The sequence below is a fragment of the Talpa europaea genome (genome assembly GCF_964194135.1).
Source record: "Talpa europaea genome assembly, chromosome: 1".
Lineage (NCBI taxonomy): Eukaryota > Metazoa > Chordata > Mammalia > Eulipotyphla > Talpidae > Talpa > Talpa europaea.
In genome coordinates, this window is record NC_140073.1 from 9,529,354 (window position 1) to 9,551,957 (window position 22,604).

The window sequence follows — 22,604 nt, forward strand, 5'->3', positions numbered from 1 at the left end:
GCCGTGGCTCCTAAAAGTGCCTCCCACTTCTCTGCCTCTTCTATTAATCTGTTAGTTTTTTGGAACCCAGTTCAATAAACACCTCTTCCAGGAAGCACTGTGCCTACCTTTACCCCTAATGTGACTCGGGTAGCACTGAAACTGTATCTTGTGTAAATTCTATCCATATAGGGTCTTGTTTGCTGGCTAATCCCACATATCTTGCTCTATCAGCTACTTTGTGCCTCCCTGAGAGTAGAGACATCTGCTGATTGAAATGAATGAGTGAACGATCAGGACCATAGAGACTGGCCCAGCAGGTGGTGCTCAGAAAAATACCTGCAGAATTGAAATGAATGGACTTACACTGTCGGTGGGACTTTCTTCAGGGGGTAAAGTTCAAGTGGATTAATCAATTAATTAATTCAACATATCACTGGAAATCTCTTAGGATCTGGGTAGTATTCTAGGCAGTGAAGAGAAAGACAAGGTCCCTGTTTTCATGAGCCTATTTATTACTCCCTAGTCAGGGGGAAGACAATACATGGAAACCAATGAGGAAGCAAGATGATATCCTTTTGGTAAATGCTGAAAGCAAAGGGGCTGATGTGCGACAAAGTAACAAGTTACTTGAGTGGGATGGGTGGGCTTCTTTAGGAAGAGTTCTCAGAGGAGACTCCTCTGAGGGGCTTTTGAGCCCACCTGATAGTTGAGAAGGTGACAGCATGGAAGCTTTAGCTTGGCCATGGAGCTGAGCAGTAAGACAAGGGTCACTCATGCCAGGGACGTCAGACAAGGGACAAGAGCCAGGCTACGGAGACCCTCGTGGGCAGTGGGAATGGGCGAATCGCTGGTGCAGAGGAAAGACACTGAGTGGAAAACCAGCCTCCAGTGTACGTGTCCCAGCACAGCTGCTTGGGCTACGGAGGTGGGAACAGCGAGGGCGACAAGTCCATGGACTGGGCATGTATTGAAAGTGGAAGGTGGACCTGAGGAAAGCACCTGCTGCAAGGACATATTCCTTCCAATCCTGCTGTGTACACGGTGACGGGGAGGGGAGCTACCTGGACAGGAAGGAGAGCAAGGTTCCCAGGGAGCAAGAGGTGCACTGAGCGGAAGTCAAGGCCTGTGTGTCCAGGGGCATGTTCCGTATCCGAGACGTGGAGACTGGTCTGGGTCACCTCCCAGGGCCCTTCGGGGCTAGTGTTCTTGGTGTGTGTCCGTTGTGGGGACCTCCAAATGAGGAAGTGTCAGCGGCTGATTGCTGAGAGCAACGGCCAGGTCCCTATCTCCCGGGCTGTTGGGATGATGCTGGCCCTTTCGCCACCTCTTATCTCCACACGGATGTTGGTCAAGCATGGTGAGCGGGCAGTTGCTCAGCCCCGAAGTTATGGCCAACGGGTCCTGTCCCTGCTCTGAAACAAAACTTAGCATGAGAAGGGACTTCCCAGCATGTTATGGAGTGAGGGGCAGGGTGGTGGGGCTTTGGGCTGACTCAAACCTGTCTGTGTCCGTATTTCCCCCACTTCTGTCTCTGGAATCTTCTCCAGCAGATCCTCAAGGCTGTTCTTTGGAGATGTCTCTGTGTCAATTTTCCCTACCCTTCCCCTCCAGCTACACCAACTGCATCTCATCCGGGATAAGAAATGGGTCTGGAGGTCTGGATTAATCTTCTCCGCTGCATGACAAATTGCCACAAATTTAGCAACTCCAAACAGGGCGCATTTACTAGCACACCATTGTAGTTTAGAGGTGTGGGCACATCACAACTCAGTTTTCTGTGCAGGGAAAGCTAAAATCAAGGTGTTTGCTGGGCAGTATTCAGATCTACAGTTCAAGGTCCTCTGTCAAGCTCACGTGGTTGTGGCTTAATTCTCTTCCTTATGCTTGTAGGACTGAGGTCCTTGTTTCCTCACGGCAGCTGTCAGATGGGCGCCTCTGAAGATCACCTACGTTCCTTGTCATGCTTCCCTATGAACACTGGTGGTGGGAAATTCAACTCGGGTGGAATCCTCCTATGGGTGGACTCCCTGACTTGGGGAAGAGTCTAATGCCTTTGAAGGCTCACCTGATTAGGCTAGACTCCCCTTGGCTAGTCTCCTTTTCTTAAGCTAATTAACTGTGTCACATGACATAACCCAGCACGGGGGTAAAATACCTATATTCACAGCCTCAGGGATCATGCAGTGTATGTGGATGGGAGCAGGAGAAGGATCTTGGGGGCCTCAAAGCCTCCTAACTACCCCAACGGCCAAGCAGGACATTACTTGTGAAAAATGTTGTGAGGTCATTTCTGGAAATTTGAGAACAAATCCCCCAGTTAGAGGCTCTTTTGCCAGTGGGAGGTCATATAAGAATCTCACGGAAGGTTGGGATGCTCATCCTAGAGCCTCCACACTAGATGTTCTCGGTGATTGCAGAACTTGGAGGCCTTTGAAGCCGTTCGTTGTTTCCAGGTTGATAAACCATGGGGCAGGTATGGGAGGGATGCAGGTGGAGGTGAGGGCTGGATGGCCTGAACTGGGTTCTAGAGCTGCAGAGTGTTGGTCATGGGAAGACACCAACCAGCTCCTCGGCATTGGTCGCCTTCGCCACGGTGACCTCTGCTCGGTGCTCTGTGTACACATGTGCTCCACGTGCTGCAGCCACGCCTGCAGCGCCAGGTCCAGCCCAGGCAGGCTGAACAGGGGCTGCAGCAAGCTCTCCCTTGAGACTAAGGTTGGGATGAATCCCCAAGAATGAGATTAGGAAGATGAAATGTAAGGATGGCCCATTGTGGTCCCCATTAGGATGCTGCTGTGCAAATGAGTGCCTGAGTCTGTTTAGGGACATCCTAATGAGTGCCTGAGTCTGTTTAGGAAAGGAGGTAGTTCTGAGATTCAGGACTGTGCAGTGTTGACCTAATGCTTCTTAGGGGGATGGGCAGGCCTGAGACAGGAGTTGAGAGGATGGACAGCAAATCCCCTTTCTCAAAGTCTCTGGGCCCCAGGACTCTTTGCTCCCACTTAAAATCCAAGGCTACTGAGCACACCGCAGCTTGTGCTGCAGGGAGAGAATGTGCTGAGCAGAGGGCCTGGCAGGTGGGTCTGCGGTGGGTAGAAGTCAACCTGAATGATGTCATTGGCACCAGCAGTAGACATTGGTCCCTTGAGAGTGTGATTAATGTGATTCAGCCCCAAAGACCTCGATCACTTCTGGGCCTGATATTGTGAGTAGCTGTCATTTGTTGAGCAATAACTAAATGCCAGTTCCTCTGCTAAATGCCGCATCAGTCAGGGCTCTTAGTGGCAGGCAAAAGAAATTCTCCCTGGCTGATCTGAGTAGAAAAAGGAACTTATTAAAAGGAAATGGGGCATCTCATGAAATTGCAGCAAGGGCTAGAAAACCAGTTGGGGCCCAAACCAGAACACAGCAGCACTCCTGCCCACCTGTGACCATGAGGTGGCTTCCTTTTTCTTTCTCCTTTTCCTAATAAACCTGTCCTTTTAAAATGTGGGGGGAAAAACAAACGAAAAACAAAACCATAACACAGAACAGGTCTGGGGAGGATCCCATTACTCCTACAGCAGTGTCAAACCCTGTGGCTGGCACCCAGGATGCTCTCAGGCTTGGGCGCTGGATCCATCCTTAGCATTGTGGCCACTGCAGGATCCTTAGCTTTGGGCCGCAGGAATGAGATCTTGTCATTACCATCACCAGAAAGAGTCTTCTTGGCCCTCATTTTTTAATCACTATAGATTCAAAGTCTTGGATGGATCCTTCTATTTGATCTAGCCTGAGTCATGTACTCATCAAGTTTGGCACTTTGATCTTCAATAATGAGGGGCCTGCCCCCCACCAAGTCCACAAGAGGAGGGATTCCAAGAAACACAGGGAAGTAGTGATTGGGCCAGGCACTTGGCATGTCTGCCATGCATGCATGATCTCATTCATCCCTTCTGAATGAAGGGAGGTAGGTAGGTTATCTTACTTTAAATCATGATAATGAGGTACAGAGAGGTTAAGGAATTTGTGCAGAGCCATACAGCTCTTAAGTGGTAGGCCCTAGATTCAAACTCGGATTCATCTGACTCTGTTCCTTCACCGTGTGTCAACGAAATGGAATTTCTAGAATCACTAAGATGTGGATTTCAGACTTGGATTGTGTGACCCCAAAAGGAGACTTCCTTGGGAGTAGGGGTGCCTAAGTGGCCATCTAACTTCCAAGGATCAGCTCCATTCTGCATGCTCTGAAAGCAATAGCTCTGCCCAGCCTACAAAGTGGCCTGCTGGGAGGGCCTGAGAATGGGAATGAGCAGAAGCCAGCACAAAGCTCCTGTTAAGGCTCTCATGGAGTCACTTCCTTGATGTCTGCTTGGTCTCCTTAAGTCAGTGGGTACAGGTGAGGAATGCTTCCATTCCTCGGCTCAAGATGGGATGCCTTTTCCTCTGTTTTCCCTGCCCCTTCCCTATGTGTACTCTGTTAACTTTGGCCATAAAGCAAAGAATTTTTGCTCTCCTTTGCTAATGCCAAGGGCATCCCACCTCCACCTTTGCTCCTGCTGTTCCTTCTACCCAGAACACCTGCTTCCTTCCTTTCTATTCACCACCAATCCACCCAGACCAGAGTCAGCTCCTTGTTTTCATGGAGATGTTCATTTCTACAAACACAAACTATACACAACTTCGCAAAAGGATTCTTATAGATACTTTCATTTCCAAAATATTGTCTCCAAAAAGTGAGATTGTTCAAATGATATTTGCACTGGTAATTTTAGGAGATATTGACATTTCTTTCCAAAATGTCAGTAGCAGTTTACATTTGCACCATTAAAGCTGGAGAACTGTGTATTTTGGAAAAGCTCAATAGAAGATTCTGCAGTGCAGCTCAGATGAAGAAGCCTTACCCAATGCAATGCCAAAATGGCCTGCAGTTTCCTGAAGGGGGTGTCAGGAGAGAATCTGGAAGCCAAAGAATGGGCTCCCCATGGAAGTGAAGAAACAGTTCTTATCAGCCCTCCCACTTCCTCAGGCTGGGGCCAACCTACCTTCTTCTATGGAGCTTCCTCTGAGCTACCCTTATAAAAACCCATTAGAGGATGGAGCAAAGGCAGATCTGAGTTCAGCTTGCTCAGGAGTTAGGAAGACTTCTGGACAGGTATGTGTTTTTCCTCTTGCCATGAAGCAGGTTCCAGCTCAGTGCTCATCCTCCTGGGAGGCGCCTGGCCCAGACGGAGAGGTTCTGGAGAGTGGGCTGTGATGTCAGCAGAAGCAGGATGTCCTCCTTCACATTCCTTCAGAGGGATGGGAAAGCTCTCCTGGGCTGGGGAAGGCAGGAGGTGGAGTGTGGGTGTGTGTCTGTTTGAGCTTGGAGAAGGGATACATGTTCTAAGTGTTGTGTGCTCCTAAGGTAACCAAGAATCCTCTCTTGGTTCTAATTAAACACAAGTAAATAAAGGTAATTTTTCCTTCTTTACATCCAGGAAAACCAGCTGTGGCTGCCCCTTGTGCGTTGTCTGCCTTATTCTATTCCAAATGAGGTCCTTGCATCTCAGAGCACCAGGGCTGGGCTCTGCAATTAGCTTTCCTGGCTTATCCTGACTTCTAAGTCATATCTCCTTCTCTACCTCACTCCCAAAGTCCCCTAATTGTGTGTGTGTGTGTGTGTGATAAACTGTGTTCTCCTTTGCAGAGCAAAGTCAAGATGAATATCCCCTTACTTCTGGCTCTTATATTTGGAGCAGCTTCTGCTCTTCATCTGGGTAAGTATCCCCCGCTATCAGCCTTTTCTAATTTGCTCTCTTCTATAGCATCAGGGGTCAGAGTCACATAGCCCACCTCCTGCTTGGCCACCCCCTATTTCAGAATCTCTGCACTTAAAGGGGCAGGGACTCTAGAATTGGGAGTTGCAGGGGCTCCTCAGGGTATCTTTGTGTCTGTAGTCTTGGCTCTACATCATGCTAATGATGATCACAACATAAGCTTCCTTTTACTCTGAGCTCACTGAGTGCAGGGTGATAAGCATTTTCTATGCATTTTCTCCCTTAATCCTCATAGCGTGTAGTGTTACATACCCATGTCACAGAGAAATTAAGCTGGTAGATGTTGGAACCAGCAGCCAAAACCACAATTGCGTGGCTCTGAGTCCTTGCTTTAATCCCCATAACTTCATGTGGGAGACTGGGTTTTCTTCATGGAGGCTGGGTTCCAGGTTGCTCTTTCCAGAGCGCAGCAGGCTGATGGCACAGGCTAGGGGGAGCTGTCCATGGTTCTGGGGAAGAACAGGTGAAGATATGGTATAGAGGGGTGACTTACTCTTTCTCCCTGCCAGAGACTACCAATTTTGGGAGCCCCCTGGTAGATGAGACCCAGCTTCAAGATGGGAAGACCCCAGAACACGAGGCAAATGAGGTCCCTATGGGGGAATTGATGCAGCTGCCCGAAGAGGAGGAAGGAGGTTCTGGAAGTGAAGGTTTCCTTGAGGAAGAGAGGGCTGTCGAAGCAATCCCAGACCAGGGTGCGGTGGACAAAAACTTTCAGTGCCCCAAGAAAGAGGACACAGTAGAACTTGCAGGCAGACCTGGGTGCAAGTACTGCCGACGCTACCTCCTGGTGAGACGGGCCATGAATTTTAACCATGCTCAGGTGAGTAGCCTCTGGATGAGGCTGAAGTCTGGGGATAGGGGTGGGGGTGGAGGAAGGCCTCCAGCCTCCATGTGGCTGGTTATTTTCACCAGTTAGGACCTGAGACCCACGCAGGTGCTGGAGGTAAGAGATGAGGGTCAATTTGAAACCCAAAGTACAATTTGATCTCTAGTTTTCACATGGTTGTGTGGTAGGAGTGAAGGGTGGAGAAGAATTTTGGAGACGCAGAGATCCAAGATGAAGACCACATGAATTCCTGTGGGAGGGGCACTCAATTCTTCCTTTTTTATTCTGCTCTGCAGTATACTTGCCGAAGTTGCTACCGGGGCAACCTCATCTCCATCCACAACTTCGGCCTCAATTACCAGCTCCAGTGCTTAGTCAGGGGACTCAACCAGGGCTACGTCTGGATTGGAGGAGTGGTCACAGGAACGGTAAGACAGTCTCAGCTCTCAGTGGAGGGCACCCCCCCACCCTGGCCAGTGCTCAACTTGCCTCAGGTTTGCTGTGCTTCCCCTCTAAGGTCCCCTGGAAAAAGGGGGGTCGATGGGCACCAAAGGAGGATGCTTAGGTGTTGGGGAGAGCCAAGGATTTCAAATCAGAGGTGTGGACCTAAGGTCACTCAGCCTTTGTCTATATGACTTGGGCAAGACTGAATCTGGCTCGTCTCTGGAGAGAGGTCACACCTCCTGCTTGGCCTCTTGATGGCTGTGTCACTGGGATGTGCAGGATGTGATGGTGATGACTTCCATGGGTCAGCATCCTGACTGACCAGGACAGTGTCCATTGCAGTCCAGCAGTCAAGGGCAATGCTTGGCAGACACAGGAGGATCTGGCAGGGGCTGCCTTCCCTTTGCCCTCATGCCCTACCTTCCCCCTCCTGCCTCCTCCAGGGTCACTGCAGACGTTTCCGCTGGATGGATGGCAGTTGCTGGAATTTTGGGTACTGGGCTTCTGGCCAGCCCTCAGCCTGTAGTGGTGGCTGCGTGACCATGTGTACCCGAGGTGAGGTGGCGGGGGCAGGCGGGCGAATGATGGGGAAGGATGGGCTTGGGAGAGGGCCTCAGAGAGCAGGTTGGCGCCAGAAAGCACTGCCAGAGCCTCCCAAGGGAGCTGCCTCCTGGGTCTTTAGATTCATCTCCCCTGAGGTGTGGGGCAGGGAGGGGAAGAGGCCCTTTTGGGGCTGAGCTGGGCAGGGCAAGAGGCTAAGAGTACCCCCTCCCCCCCAACCCCGGTCTGCCTTACAGGAGGTCAGTGGCGTCTAGCACACTGTCTTGCACAGCTTCCCTTCATCTGTTCCTACTGAGCTGGACCCTGTGGCACACTCCTACGTGGCGGCCTCCTCCCCCCTGCATGCTTCCCCTTCCCCCCACACCCTACAATAAAATTCTTTTTCTGAAACCGATTTCTTTCTACTCTGATTATTGATGCACTCTGCTCAGCTCCCACCTGTAGTGCCCAAAAGTTATCACTCTCAAGGAGATGGGGGCTCCCTTGAGACAAGGGGTCTTCCTGGAAACTTCCTGGAGACAAAGAATGGGCCTGCTTGGCTCTTCATAGAGCAGGATTCCCGGATGCCATCCCTATCTCCACAGCCTCTCAAGGTGATGCTCGATGTTGTGGATTTGCCCCAGGGCTTTCTTTCCCTCTGTAACTGGTTGCCATAATATGCTGGGAAATAAACATGTCTCTGGGGAAAGTCCACAGTTCCCAGGAGTGGGTATGTGGGTGTCACCTCACGGGGCTGCAGTGTTGGAAGCAGTGCGGGGTGAGGGAAACATCACTCAAAGTCCACATGGAGCAAGGAGAAGCCTAGAGCGGCCACATTGGAAGTGACGTGGAGCCCCATCAAAGGCAGTCTAATATTTATTAGCATTGAGTACAAAGATGGAGCAAGTTCATAAGGAGTGTGCATGCGTGGGAGATAGGGTTAGGGATATAAGCTGGGGTGGAGTGACCAGGGGCTGTATATTGCCTAGAGGCGCCATTATTCCTGCCAGTATGAGTGTGTTATCTCTATTCTAATATCTGCCTGCTGTTATCAGCAAATCCTGGTTTCCCAGGATGTTCCTCATACCAGGAATTTTGCCCTTGGTGACCCTATACTAGCTGACAAGCAGGGACTCTGGGCACCAAGACAATATTCCTGAGAACAAGAGGGGCTGGGAATGTTACAGGACAGGGAGAGGGGACCACCCTGTTACAGGAACTCCACGTGTGAGAACCGCAGTCTCTTGCCCTTGAGGAGGAGAAGTCTAGGTCACACATTGAGTACCGTTTCCCAGGCTTCTCCTTCATCCAAATGGGAAATTTTGCTATTCTCTATTATTGAGGAGTAAAGGAAGCAGTACCTTTCCACACCAGAACATAAAGCCCACGAGGGTAAAGAATAAACTCCGCCCCAGCTGCCTCCTCCATGCACCCAGCTCAGGGCTGAGCCCCTGAGTATTTCAGAATCCCACCCACTTTGACATCAAGGTAGCTGGGTTAACAACATGCATTTTACTGTGAATACTCCTCTTCCCTATTACACAGGCTCAGTGTTCCTGAGCCTCCCAAACTCCTTGTTTCTGGAGAAACCCAGTATCAGACAAGTTGGTTTTTTTAAAAGATTTATTTTATTTATTGATATAAGAACTGGGGTATAGGCCAGAGGTGCAGAGGGTGAAAGGATTTGCCAGAGATAGTGGGGGGCAGAACAGGCAGATTTACTGAAACACACTGCTGAGGGGAGCAGCGGGGAGATAGGAGAGGTCTGCTGTGCCATGTGGGTCAGCTCCCTGGCTGGGGATCAAACTCATGTTGCAGTAGCTGCTGATAGCTTGTTAGGACTGAGACTTTAACCCCTGCACCACCAAGGAGGCCCAGTATCAGACAACTTGTTACACGTCCAACTGCATATACAGCGCAGGAAGATGATAAATTATACCCGTTGCCATTTGGGATCATAAGTTGTTTATAATACAAGCATCTACTAATCATTACTGTCTATTGTGTGTTCCCTGCCTGTCAGGCACCTTCCATACATGACTTTGTGTGATCAATAATTACAACCCCACTTTACAGGAGCAGGGTTGGTGTGGGGGGGGCACAGTTAGGACCCATTAAAAGACTTGTCCAAAGCTGAGCATCTAAATGTGACTAGTGTTGGTGTTGGACCATCTGCTCCAGAGCACATTCCTTTAATCATATGATCCCATGGCTGGAAACGTGGGCCACTCTCCCCTACAGGTCATGGTCATGTGTGGCAGGAGCACAGCGGGTAGGAACCCTTACTCTGGAGTCATCTTGGGGCACAGGACTCTAATTCAGCTGTAGATGGGGAGTCCCAATCAGAAGAAGGAAGGCATTGCAAACCCTCTCCCTAAGGAGGTGAGCAGAAATTAAAGGGCCAGTTCCCTGAAACCCCTTTCAACCCAGATTCCTCCAAATAGGAGAAGTACAGATAGGATCAGGGTCTTAAGGACAGGCGAATCAAGACCTTTAGTTTTTTGAGTGTGATCTGAATAGGAGAAGCTGCTTGCTCAAGGCTGCATGGTAAGTTGAGAAGGAGATAAATATCAAACGGTGGTTCATCATAACTGCTGTTCACCGGTCTGTTGATTTCAAAGTGGGTGAGATTCTGAAACACTCATGGGATCGGGCCAATGAGGAGGAGGCGGGTGGGGCAGACTTTGCTCCTTGCCCTGGTGGGCTTTCTATTCTACTGTGGAAAGCCACTGCTTCCCTCTATTCCTCTATTAATAACAGAGAGTAACAAAGTCTCCCATTTACTGAGCATTTACTAGGTGCCTGGCTCTGCGCTCAGTGGTGGATGGACTGTCTTGTTCCTCATAAAGCTCCTCTGTTGGGGGAGGGTGTTGTGACAGAAGTGGGACTTTCAGTCCCTATAGATCCTCTTTGGGGGGTTAATATCAAGAAGGGGGCATGACAGAGTCATATCTTGACCTGGGCACAGTTACTTGGGTACATTCACTCTGTTCAAACTCCTTAACGGTGCCCCTTACTTTACAGGGTGCATGGTGGATGTCCACACACACAAAAACAGTCTTGAAAAAGTAAAAGGAATAAAATAAGAGGGTTGACCTGTCATCCTAAAATATGGGTTTGTGTATGCACATTTTTCCTCTCCAACAAGACCCCAAGTAAGCTCAGTGGGACTCAGATCACATTTTTGCAATGGAATCCCTTTGCAAAAGAGCAACACCCTGTGTTTATTTGTTGATTAGGGCCAAAATCCCAGTCCCTGCTTCATGACACAGGCACCCCAGTGCCCCAATGCCAGGCTGATCTCATGAACAATACATCCTGTCATCAGTCACATCTTTTTTTTTTAAATTTTTTTTAATTTTATTTTTTAATAGAGGCATCTTTTATTTATTTATTTGTTGTTTATACATGCACTGGGTACAGTCAGAAGTGCGGGAGGGTGAGAGAATTCACCAGAGCCAGAGCGGGGAGCAGAGCAGGCAGAAGGACCGAAGTACACTGCTGAGGGGAGCAGCGGGCGGCAGGAGAGGTCTGCACGCCATGTGGGATCCTCCTCCGGTGGCCTGGGAGCTGCTGGGGATCGAACCAGCGATGCAGAGACCGCAGGCAGCTTCGCAACCCAGCGCTCAACCGCTGCGCCACCGGGGAGGCCCCATCAGTCACATCTTGAAGTGAGAAAATTTGGACTTGTGATTTCATTATACAGTTGAACAATCTGTATACAGATGAACAATTGTACGCCCTTGAACAATGTGGAGTTTGGGGCATTGATGCAGTAGAAAATCCATGTAGAACTTATATTTGGTTTCTATACCCAAAGGATCCTCATGTTCAACCAATCCATGTGCATGGTTGGTTGAGTCCAAGAGTGTAGAACATGCATATAAGTGGACCCTACAGTTCAAACCCATGTTGTTGAAGGTCAGTGCTGTCTCTGAAGATGGAGAGTCCACCCTCTCCTGAATTCTGAGAAAATAGCCAAAACAGGAACCTAAATGCAAATACTAAATCAGAGAGTTGGAGGTTTTCATGGCACTGCCTGGGGGTAATGCATTTGGGCTCATCAAGGAAAGCAAGAATGTGAGAGTCAGACAAATTCTACAGGCCACTTCTTATGGGTGGTATGACCTTGGGCAAGTCATGTAAGCTCTCTGAGCTTCTGCAGTGGTTATGGAGACTAGAGACAGCAATACCTAATATGTAGAATGACTATGGAGATCAAGTAAGTAGGATCATAGATATAAACACCTTAATGGAGCATAACATTTGGTCTGTGGTGGACCTTCAAAAATGTTCTGTCCACTTTTAAAGTAGAGGCATCCTCATGTAGAAAATCTGAATAAGAGACCAGGAAAAAGACTAATCAATACAAAGTAAAAATCAAAATCAACAAGCAATTATAAACCAGAGACACACTACGGAGTGGGGGAAGGAGGGGCGGGGAAAGGAAGGACTAGAGTCAAAATAAGGGGGGGGGGTGGAATTGTATGGGGAATATTGCGGCAGGCTGCGCCTCCCATGCTGTCTCTTAACATGGTCCGGGCATTGGGGGAGACTCCCGAGAAGCAAAGTGGGGAGTTCCTGTGCTCCCCCGAAGAGGGAAAGTTGTACTTCCTGGAAGAGGGGAGTTCTTGCACTTCCCAAAGAAGATCTGAACTAGGGAGTCTCCATGGCAATGCCTGCTAAAGCTCTCCTCTTTGTTCTTGGTTAATGCTGAAGTAAGTCAGTTATTAACTGGCATGTGAAAACCTAATTCGGACCCAGGTGACCATTGGCTCATTGTTCTTACACATGAACTATCACAAAAGAAGTAAAAATTGTTAAAGGTATAGTTAGGAAAGAAATGTTTCAGCCCTGAGAACTATGGAGAACAAGCTGCCCTGAACCAGCTGTGCTTGGAAACCATAGCCTAACTTGGGGGGTACCTGTTTGCAGCAACAATACATCTCCTGATGTATGTGGAAGGCCAACAGTTCGCAGGGTGTGTGGAGGTTAGGAATTTCTAGTTAAGAGTTAGACTTCAGTAGAACTTACATAGATTTGATGAGTTGTTTTAGATCACTTTGAAGTAATTGATAATAGGCTAGATGAACTGGGTGCTAGAGAATGGGTTGATTTTAGTAATATAGCATAACAATGGACTTTCATGTCCACCCCCAAATTAGGGAGGCTTGACAGGATGATTGATTGTTACTGAACATTGTACTGTCTTAGACAACTGATTATGTTAGAAAATGAGTTGTACCAAGGAGAGTAATTGTCCCTGTTGATTTTCTTAATCAGATTAAAGAAGTGTCCTTTTGTAGTATGAGATCAAGAGGGTCTTTGTATATTCATGAGAAAATATGTAATGATTATCTCTGTTCTGCTTTGATGCTTTGCTGGTGTAATCTCTCCGCTCGCCTTAAGGTATAAATAAAGACCTGCTGGGCCTCCCTGGTGGCGCAGCGGTTGAGCGCTGGGTTGTGAAGCTGCCCACAGCCTCTTCAGTGCCGGTTCGATCCCCGGCTGCTCCCCGGCTGCTCCCCGGCCACCGGAGGAGGGTCCCACATGGCGTGCAGACCTCTCCTGCCGCCCGCTGCTCCCCTCAGCAGTGTACTTCGGTCCTTCTGCCTGCTCTGCTCTCCGCTCTGGCTCTGGTGAATTCTCTCACCCTCCCACGCTTCTGACTGTACCCAGTGCTTGTATAAATAAATAAATAAATAAAATAAAATAAATCTTTAAAAAAAAAAAAAAGGCCTGCTGAGACCCTCCGCAGGAGATACTTGCACGAACTAAGGTGTCTGTGTCTACCTCTCTTCTACCTTGCTCCACTTCCCCTCAGCCCTCCAAAAAACTTCACTGATGCCATCCTCTCCTTTCTGAGATCCCTGACACGACTTCTAGCTGGAGCTGGTCTCCAGCAGAATATAACCAAAATGAAAATGCAAACATTGTGCAAAGATGAAAAAAGATGTAAGAATTATATAAAATAAAATATTTAAATAAAAAAAAAAACTAGAGGCATCCCCACAGTTATTGAAGAGACCATTGACGTGAAGGGAATGCTTGGCCTAGGTCTGCATCAGAAGAAAACCGGGTCCATGCTGGGAAGGGATCAGCTGCAGGGAAGGGAGTCAGAGAGAGGAGGCAGAGGAAAGAGGACTGGAAGACCTGGGTTTAGCACTGCCTCCAGCCTGCTGGGTCATCTTGGGCAACTTGTTTAAGCTCTCAGGTCCTGAGTAAAGCAGGAATGTCCAAGTGAAGCTGAGCATGTAAATGAAAGCTTTCCATGGTGTTGGCTCACAGGAGGAGCCAATTGCATTGGTCATCCCAACCACTGGTGTGGGGCCCAGGATGAAGGACGAAAATGAGGCCTTCCCTCCCCATGGCCTCACTAGAGAGGTCTCAAGCTGGAGATCCAGGCAGAGCACTGGAATTGGCCAATTCTGCCTCCTGGTCAAGCAGATAAGCAGGTGTCTGGTCTGTTGGACCAGGGAGATAGCCGCCAAGTCCGTTACTCTGCAATCGGGCCAGAAGTGACTGTTCAGCTACTTCTTCATTTGTAGGCCCCCAGGAGAGCAGAGGTGGGGGGAGAAGCCAGATCTTTTCACCTCTGGGTTACCTGTTCCTGGTGCTCTAAGCACTGGAGGGCTGGACTGGAATCCAAGAAACAATTACGCACTAGGGTGTCCCAGAGCCCACCCTGAAAATTCCACTAGCTCCTGGCAGTGACCACCAGCAGAGTCAGCACCTGCTGGTCTCTCAGATCACTGTGAATTTGACTGGAGCTTGGTTGATTCAAGTTTTGATAGTCATTGTGGATTTTTTTGCATTTATGTGATTTTAAAGAATGATTGCACTAAAATATTATTTATCATCACTGCTGAATTCTTTAGTATCCCCTTAAATTTTGCATTTGAGGAGAGCACTTCACTCACTTCCCCTTGTGCTGGTGACAGCAGGCTGGTGGGAGATGGGGGGTGGGAGTAGGAAAGGGGACCCCGATATCTCCATGGTTCCTTGTGGAGCTTTCCTCTCTAGCCATTGCCGTCTTACTAGAAGATGTGCCTTGAGGTTGGACAAAAAGGCATATTCTAGACCAGCAATCCTCAACTGGGGTGATTTTGTTCCCCAGAGAGCATTTGGAAGCATGTGGAGATATTTTGATGGTCGTGACTGCGGGGTGTTATTGACATCTGGTGGATAGAGCCCGAGGAAGCGGCTCAACTTTCTGCAATGCACAGAGAGCTCCCCACAGCCAAGACTTACTTAACTCCAGATGGTCATAGTGCAAAGGTTGTGAACCTTGGTGTAGATTCACAGTTTAAAAGAAAAAGCATAGGCTTGTTTTGCACATGAAAGATGAGAAAGAGAGGGACATGAAGAAGAGTGGGAGAGGAAGAGAGGAAGGGAAGGAAAGAGGAAAAGACACAAAGAAGGGCCTCCCTGCTGGTGCAAGGGGGTAAGTCTCAGCACTATGAAGCTATCAGCAGCCACTGCAGCACGAGTTCAATCCCTGGCCAGGGAGCTACCCACATGGCACAGTAGACCTGTCCTGTCTTCCTGCTGCTACCCTCAGCAGTGTATTTCAGTCGATCCCCCCTTTCAGCTTCCCGCTCTGTCTCTGGTGAGTCCTCCCACCACCACCACCCACATTGCATCTCTTGCCTACACCCCAGCTCTTGTATGCATAAATAAATCAAACAAATCTTAAAAAAAAAAAGACACAAAGAAGTTTTGGGGCCAAAAAGCCTTAGAGATCCCAGTTCCCCTACCTCTGGTGGAACGTGACAAGTCCCTCTCTGTCTCTGAATCTCATTTTTCCCAGTTGTGCAGTAGGGACAGGCACTCTCATGGAGATGAGGGGAAGGTGAGGGCTCATGATGTGATGCATATGAAGCACCTGGATAAGAGTGCAGGGTGCTGGGCCTCCCTGGTGGCGCAGCGGTTGAGTGCTGGGTTGCATAGCTGCCCCGCAGCCTCTACAGCACCAGTTCCATCCCCGGCTGCTCCCCGGCCACCGGAGGAGGGTCCCGCATGGCGCGCAGACCTCTCCTGCCACCTGCTGCTCCCCTCAGCAGTGTACTTCGGTCCTTCTGCCTGCTCTGCTCCCCCCTCTGGCTCTGGTGAATTCTCTCACCCTCCCGCGCTTCTGACTGTACCCAGTGCTTGCATAAATAAATAAATAAATAAATAAATAGATAGATAAATAAATAAATAAATCTTAAAAAAAAAAAAGAGTGCAGGATGCTGAGGCTCCTTGGCCTCACCCTCCTCTTCTTTGCTTGGGGTCCCCTGTGCATTTGTTAGGATGTTGACCAGAAGAGGCTGTTTCTGGGGGGGGCGGGGAGGGGGTGTTGCTCAGGCCAGGACACTTTAAGGGCACTAATAATAAGTTTGCCTGTAGACATCGGGGTCTCTCCAGCACACCAGGCTGTGGGCATCTGCACGCGGTGGCAGGTTCCAACAGTCTCAGCAGAGAGAGGCTCAAGGGCAAGAGAATTGAGCAAACATTTTATTATCAGGTCCACTGCCCCCGACCCCAACCTGAGGCAATCATCCTGGCCTCTTCCCACTTCCCCAAAATCCCAGTATAAAGGCCACCGGTGGGGCCCAGCAGCCAGAGGCACTGGCAGTGGAGGTCTCGGACACTTAGGAGGTGAGAATCTACCCCCCGCCCACTTCAGATGCTCAGAGAGGAGGGATCCAGGCCCTGGGAGGGAGCAGAACCCTGTCTGGAAGACACCTTGGAGGCTTTGCTTAGGGCAATAATGGCCACTGTCCTTCCCCAGTGTGCATGAAATGGAACCTGAGCAGGGCCGTTCCTGCGGGAGCAAGGGTCCAGCCTACGCGTTCCCCCAGGAGCAGAAATGGCACTCTCAGGAGCCGTCACCCCAGATTCTCCAGCTCGGGGTCCGTTCATTGGAGGTGGAGGAGGCTCTTACATTAGCTAAACCTTGTGTCTCTGCTAGGGGCTGTGCAGACACAGGACATCCCCAGGGAGGGAGGTGGAGCTGCGTGCCCGACACAGGAGTGAGGAGACATGAATCTCCCCCTGCTCCTGCCCCTTCTCCTGCTGGGGACAGTTGCTGCTCTTCATCTGGGTAAGTCCTCATCCATGTCTGTTCTCCTCGTCACCTTTTTTGTTCTCATGGGGTCAGGGTCACAGCCTCCCCTCTTCAGTTGCCCCCCTCATCCCTGATTGGATTTCTCCTGGGCTCACAACTGTGACTTGAGTCACAGATGAAGAAAATCTAGCTGCCTGTGAAGATGAACTGTTTCTCACAGGAGCTTCCTCGCCCGCCTGCCCAACACATGCTGTTGGTGTCACCCAGAAGTCAGGTTCCCACCCATTTGTGTGTGTGACCCAAGAGTTCTCTCTTCACCCATCATTGAGGAGACCACTCCAGTTGGGGATCCAGATGGTGTCCCCAGGAGGGCTTGAGGGGGGCTGAGATGCTGTCCATGGTCCCGGAAGAGGGGAGCAGCCACCCTCACAGCTGGTGACCTCTTCTTTGCAGAGAATGATGCCCCCCATCTGGAAAGCCTGGACACACAGTCAGACCTAAGCCAGAATCTGGAAGGTTCAGGGGAGCAAGGGGGAGAGTTGGCGCTGCTTGACGAGGAGATTCAGTCAGAGGAGGATATGGCCAATTGTTCCGACAATCCCGACAACTTTGAAGATGAAGAGGAGGACATGGAGTCGGACTCAGATGACCAAGACGAGGACAAGGACTTGCAGTGTCCCCCGGAAGAGGACGCAGTTAAACTGCCAGGCAATCCTGGGTGCAAGGCCTGCCGCTACCTGTTGGTTCGGAAAGCTCGGTCATTTAGAAGGGCTCAGGTATGTGCCAGGGAGGCTCCCCAAGAATATTGGTGGGAAGAGGATAGAGGGATGCAACCTACTGTTTCCTATTTCACCTGTATTAGTGGTTCTCCAAACCTAGTGTGCATCAGAATCTCCTAAAGGTCTTGCTAAAACAGAGATTTGTAGTTTAGCAGGTCTGAGTGGGGGGGTGGGGGTGCGCTGCTCAAAGAGTGCTTTTATAACAAATGCCTAGGTGGTGATGACATTGTTGGCCCGGGGACTACGCTTTGGGAACCACTGATTTAGACAACAGTGTTTGGGGTTAGATATACCTGTGTGAAATCCTGGCTCTGCCCATTATTATCAAGCCACTTGAACTTTCAGAACTTCAGAATCTATATCTTAAAGTGAAGATACATTGTTCCAACCTCTAGTGTTGTGAGGACTAACTAGAATGGCTAGTCTCTGGGTAAACACTCAATCATTATTCTGAGCATTATTGTTATTATTCAAGAAGTTTCTGACAACAGATAAAGGAGCAAGATATGGGATGGAGGGGAGCAAGTAGGTCCTGATTTCTGACCTGAGGAAGGGTACAGGGCTCTCTTCTAGAGACTCAGGGACTTGAGAGAAGCCAGCGAGAATGCTCTACTTGACCTCTTCTCTCTGCAGAACATCTGCAGGAGGTGCTACCGGGGCAACCTCATCTCCATCCACAGCTACAGATTCAACTATCGCCTCCTGTGCTTGGCCAGTAGGCTCAACCAACGCCAGGTCTGGATTGGAGGCCAAATCAGGGGCTGGGTAAGTGAGGGGACGGGATTCCCTCAAGGGGCACCTGTGGCACCAAGCCCCATTCCAGCAGCTGAGGTGACCTCAGAGAGGCAGGCAGTGAGGTGCTCAGGTTGGTTTGTCTTGGCTCAGAAACATGACTAGTGCTTTCTTCCCTACCCTGTCTTGAGTGACTCCATGCTTATAGCCAGAAATCTGCCATGGTGGATTATTTGCACCAAGGAAATCAGCAATTGTTTGCACCAAGGAAATCAGCTCTCCCTCTGACTTCTCACCTTCCCATCCCCCTCCAGCTGCTTGTCGAGCACGGATTGGGGATAGGAGAGAGGCTTCCTGCCCAGCTTGATTACTTACTCACTGAATGGCTTCCTCAGAGCTTCCGTTTCCTTCAGGATCCTTCCCTAGACCGGCTCAGGATTGTGGATGAATAAGTGCCATTGTATTTGCTTCCCAAGAGCGGTCCATGGACCAGCAGTACCAGCATCGCTTGGCAGCTGGTTAGAAATGTGCAGTCCCTCCCTGACCCCACCCCCAGCCTCCTGAGTCAGAATCTGCACTTTAACATGATGCCCAGGAGATGTGCATGCAGTAGCAGTTGGAGCGTCCATCTGTGTGGTGGCTGGAAGTGAGGGCTGGTCTTTCCTTGTCTTTGCCTGCAAACCCTCAGGGATGAGACCCATCCTATGGTGTCTGTCTCCCAGACGAGGGAACAGTGAGAAGAGAATTTATATTATTATACTATATTAATTATGTTATATTAATTTTATTGTATAAGTGTCCAGAAAGGGATACTTGGTGGGCATGCTCTGGAGCCCCTGAATCTGTCCGTCTTCCTGGACCTTTACCCTCTGACCCGGCTTATCATTTCTCTAGCGCTTCTGCAGAAGATTTCGCTGGATGGATAGGAGCAGATGGGATTTTGGATTCTGGGCCTCGGGGCAGCCAAAGTGTGGGAGAGGCCGCTGCGTGACCATGTTAACCAGAGGTGAGGGGGACTGAGCCCCAGGAAAGGGGAGGGGTGAAAGGTGGCCCCTCTCATGTTGTACCTTTGAGTTTCCTGAACATACCTCCTCAAACTCACACGATCCCCCCCCCCCCGCCCCGAGAACCAACATTTGTATGTGAGCAGGACTCAGGATTCTTCAAGCAAAACCAGGTGATGGGGCGGCCAATGTGGGGGAGTAGATGAAGGCTCTCCAACCTCACAGGCAGAGCGAAGGTCAGGGAAGGCCAGGGGAGTTCCTTTCCTTCCTGTGATGTGAGGGCAACAAGGGGACTCTGATGTGACAGATGAGAGTAGTAGATGTGACCGTCAGGTGCGGATGTGGGACAAGGCATTGCTGCAGGATCAGGAATGGCTGCCAGATAACTCGCCAGCTTTGAGCAGCCTGGGTGCCAGAGGTGAGGCAGCACGGCGCAGCGGCTCCGGCCATATGTGCCAGGGGAGGCTGCTGTACTCGCATCGCAGCCCTGCTGGTTGAGGTACAGGCAAGTTCTCATCCCCAAAGTCTCAATTTCCTCGGCCATCGTTGCAATGGGATGGGGATGGCTTCCTCCTCTTGGCCATTGCCAGGATTAAGGGCGAGAGTTCACATAAAGCATTTGACACGCACACCCCTCCCAGAACTGCTGAGCTAACTGCATCCCTTAGCTGGTAGGGATGCGAGGAACATGGAGCCAGGTCAAGTTTGGCGTCGTGTGCTCTCCATTGCTAGGGGGCCGCTGGAAACGAGCTCGGTGTGGGAGGCGCCTGCCCTTCATCTGCTCCTACTAAGCCAGTGGCACAGAGACCGGATCCTGGACCCTCCTCCCTTCATACCCTCCTGGCTGCTCCCGGGCACAGGACTTCCTGCCTCCGCCTCTTTTGGTCATAAATCTAAACTTCTCACAGCATTTCATGCCTCTTGTTTATTCTTTGTTCACTTTGGGGACTCCCCCAGGTCGGAACACTCTGGCAGTGCTCCCTCCCATAGGGTGGGGCTTTGAAGAAAGAGGACCCGGTGGGGGTATTGAGGTATTCAGCTGCAGCTCAGACTAGGTTGGGGCTCGGACTAGGCCGCTGTCTTCCAAAGACCCTTCCTAGCCCTGACTTGGGAGCACCTGGCTCACCCAGGTTCCGGGGTAGGAGCACATTTGGTGGGGGTGGGGGGTTGGGGAACTGGCCTTCCTGATTTGACCTGATTCAGAGTGGGGTTCAGGGAAGGTGGGAATGATGTCAGCTGATTCAAGAATTGGGGGTGATGAGCTCTTACCTGGATAAGCTCGGGGAGGGAGGGGAACATACTTCCACCTGGGGACAGCCTGCTCTTGCGGCCCGGGTATGCTGCACTGCAGACACTAGCCCTGATTTTCGTTCTTCCATCCACCCATGGGTGGGTCAAAGGCCTCATCTTCCTCTGAGATATGTTCTCCATTCCACTGGGGCGGGGGGGGGGGGTCGTACCTCAGTAGAGAGGCCACTTCTCGGGAGGAAGCTGCCTCAGGGGTCAAAGTCAGGGCATCTGGTAGCAGTGTGACTCCCGTCCTGGTTCTGCAGTCCCAAAGCCCTGCACTCTCACTGCAATGGGCTAATTCTTGATGCTCTGCTTCCACCACCACAGTGGGATCTGTTTGTGGGGGGTGGGGAGGGTGGACAATAAGGGAAACTCTGCATCGGTAGCTCTGGACTCATGCTTTGTTTGAATGGCAACCCCCTTTGTATCAGACTTGCTTATCTGCTTGAAGGAGAATGGGCTCTAGCCACTCCCAGTAGCCCAAAATCCTGGCAGCCAAGGCCAGGGATAGTGGGAGAGCAGGGAAAGGAGAACTCAGCCCTTGCTTGAGGATGATTAGGGTAGATAAGATGTCCTTCACAGAAACAGCACTGGGATATTGGGTCTCAACTTCAACCATTACATATTCATTCCTTTGGCTGTTTAAGACCTTTCAGTCTCGAATAGCCCTTGATTAAAAAGCAAACACTCCGAGAAGAAACCCCTGAGAGTGTTATCTATTAATACCTCTGGGAGACTGATTGGTAACTTGCCGAGAACAAGGTTTTATGAAAAGAAACACAAGGGAAGGATGTGTGTAACTCTCAGTGGGGGAGGGAGTGGAAAGAAGAGAAGCCATTAAAAAGGAAGCAATGAAGCAGAGATGTGTCTCTTCCTGCAGACCTGGGAAGACTATATTTCCCAGCATTCCTTGCAGCAAGGCTGGGCTCTGTGGCATGCCCAATGCAATGGGTTGGGGACTATGTGAGCCCTGCGCTGGCCTTTTGAGCCCCATGCTGGCCTGGCATTTAAATGATGTGCTCCAATTCTCCACAGCAATCTGGGGGTCCACATGTCTTGGATGGCACAGCTACCAGGTAGAGAGAACTGTCTGATTTACTTTATTGGGAATTTGCATTTTATTTGTTACTGCAGCAAAACATGGTTCAGCCCAACACATTCAGAAATGAAGGCGCCAACAAATGTCCTGTTTTCCCCCAGAGGAATGTAGCAAAGAATGTGTAGCTCCCACACATACCCAGGTGCCTCCCTCCAGGTGCCCCCATTCAGGTGCCTGCACCCCCTGCAGAGGGACCAGCACTCCATGTCCAGTGAAGTCACCTCTGCTTTGGCTGCCCCACCCTCAACTTTTCCAGAGTGGCTTTGTGAATGAAAGTTATATACTTCAGGGCTGCTCACTGCTCAAGATCCCAGACTCCAGAGTCCTAAAGCTCTGGGTTTGAGTCCCTGTTCTTCCCTTTCAGTTTCTGAGCCTTACCAAGCCTCTGCTTCTGCTTCTGTAAAGCGAGGGTTGGATCAGACAATGCCTGTACGTGTTGACCCACTGGCCGCGGTGCGGTAGCTTTTATGCTGCATAAAGACACCACGGAGTGTTTGGAATGAACAGGGATTCCAGTTCAAGTTTCCACGTATTGCAAATTTCTTTTTCTAGCAAATATGATTATAACAAACCATAGCAACCTCAGCTGGGTTGGAAGGAGGGGCCACGTGATTATGTTGGTGATGGTGCTGGGAGGAGCAAGCTCCTGTTCGTACTCCCCATACCAAGCCCCCAGTGGAGCGCACGGACGTGGTGACTTAGTTGAGCTGTGGCGGGAAGTCAGGCTGACATGTGTGTTCACACAGTTGCCGCCGGCAGGCTCCAGGCTCAGGAGGAGCTGATGCACCCGCAGGGAGATCACCTCAGTCTGAAGAAAGCCTGGGGGCAGGGCAACTCTTCCCTGAGGGTGCCTTGACCGTCTCCTCAAGGAACATTCTCAATGTTCCTCTGCTCTGCTTGCTGAGAGCTGGAGTCACAGGGGTGTGGCCAGACTCCCAGTTGGAGATGGTGGAGCTGCTCCCGCTGAATGGCTCTCTAGACACTGCCCAATTCCTGGGGCTGCCCCTGGGGAGGTGTTACCCACCATCCTGAGGCTGGGGGTGAAGGCGCCACGAGG

The 22,604-nt window shown here is 50.3% G+C and overlaps 1 protein-coding gene across 1 annotated transcript; it reads left to right on the forward strand.

Annotated features, from left to right (window-relative positions):
- Window positions 1–5,662: 5,662 nt before the first annotated feature.
- Window positions 5,663–20,060, forward strand: LOC311168183 (proteoglycan 3-like; the record flags this gene model as incomplete). Its single annotated transcript, XM_084229547.1, has 9 exons — window positions 5,663–5,720; window positions 6,290–6,603; window positions 6,906–7,037; window positions 7,497–7,608; window positions 16,614–16,679; window positions 17,097–17,419; window positions 18,056–18,187; window positions 19,049–19,160; window positions 19,891–20,060. 9 exons carry the CDS (start codon window positions 5,663–5,665, stop codon window positions 19,947–19,949), a joined length of 1,308 nt encoding a protein of 435 aa, XP_084085673.1. The 3' UTR covers window positions 19,950–20,060.
- Window positions 20,061–22,604: the final 2,544 nt, after the last annotated feature.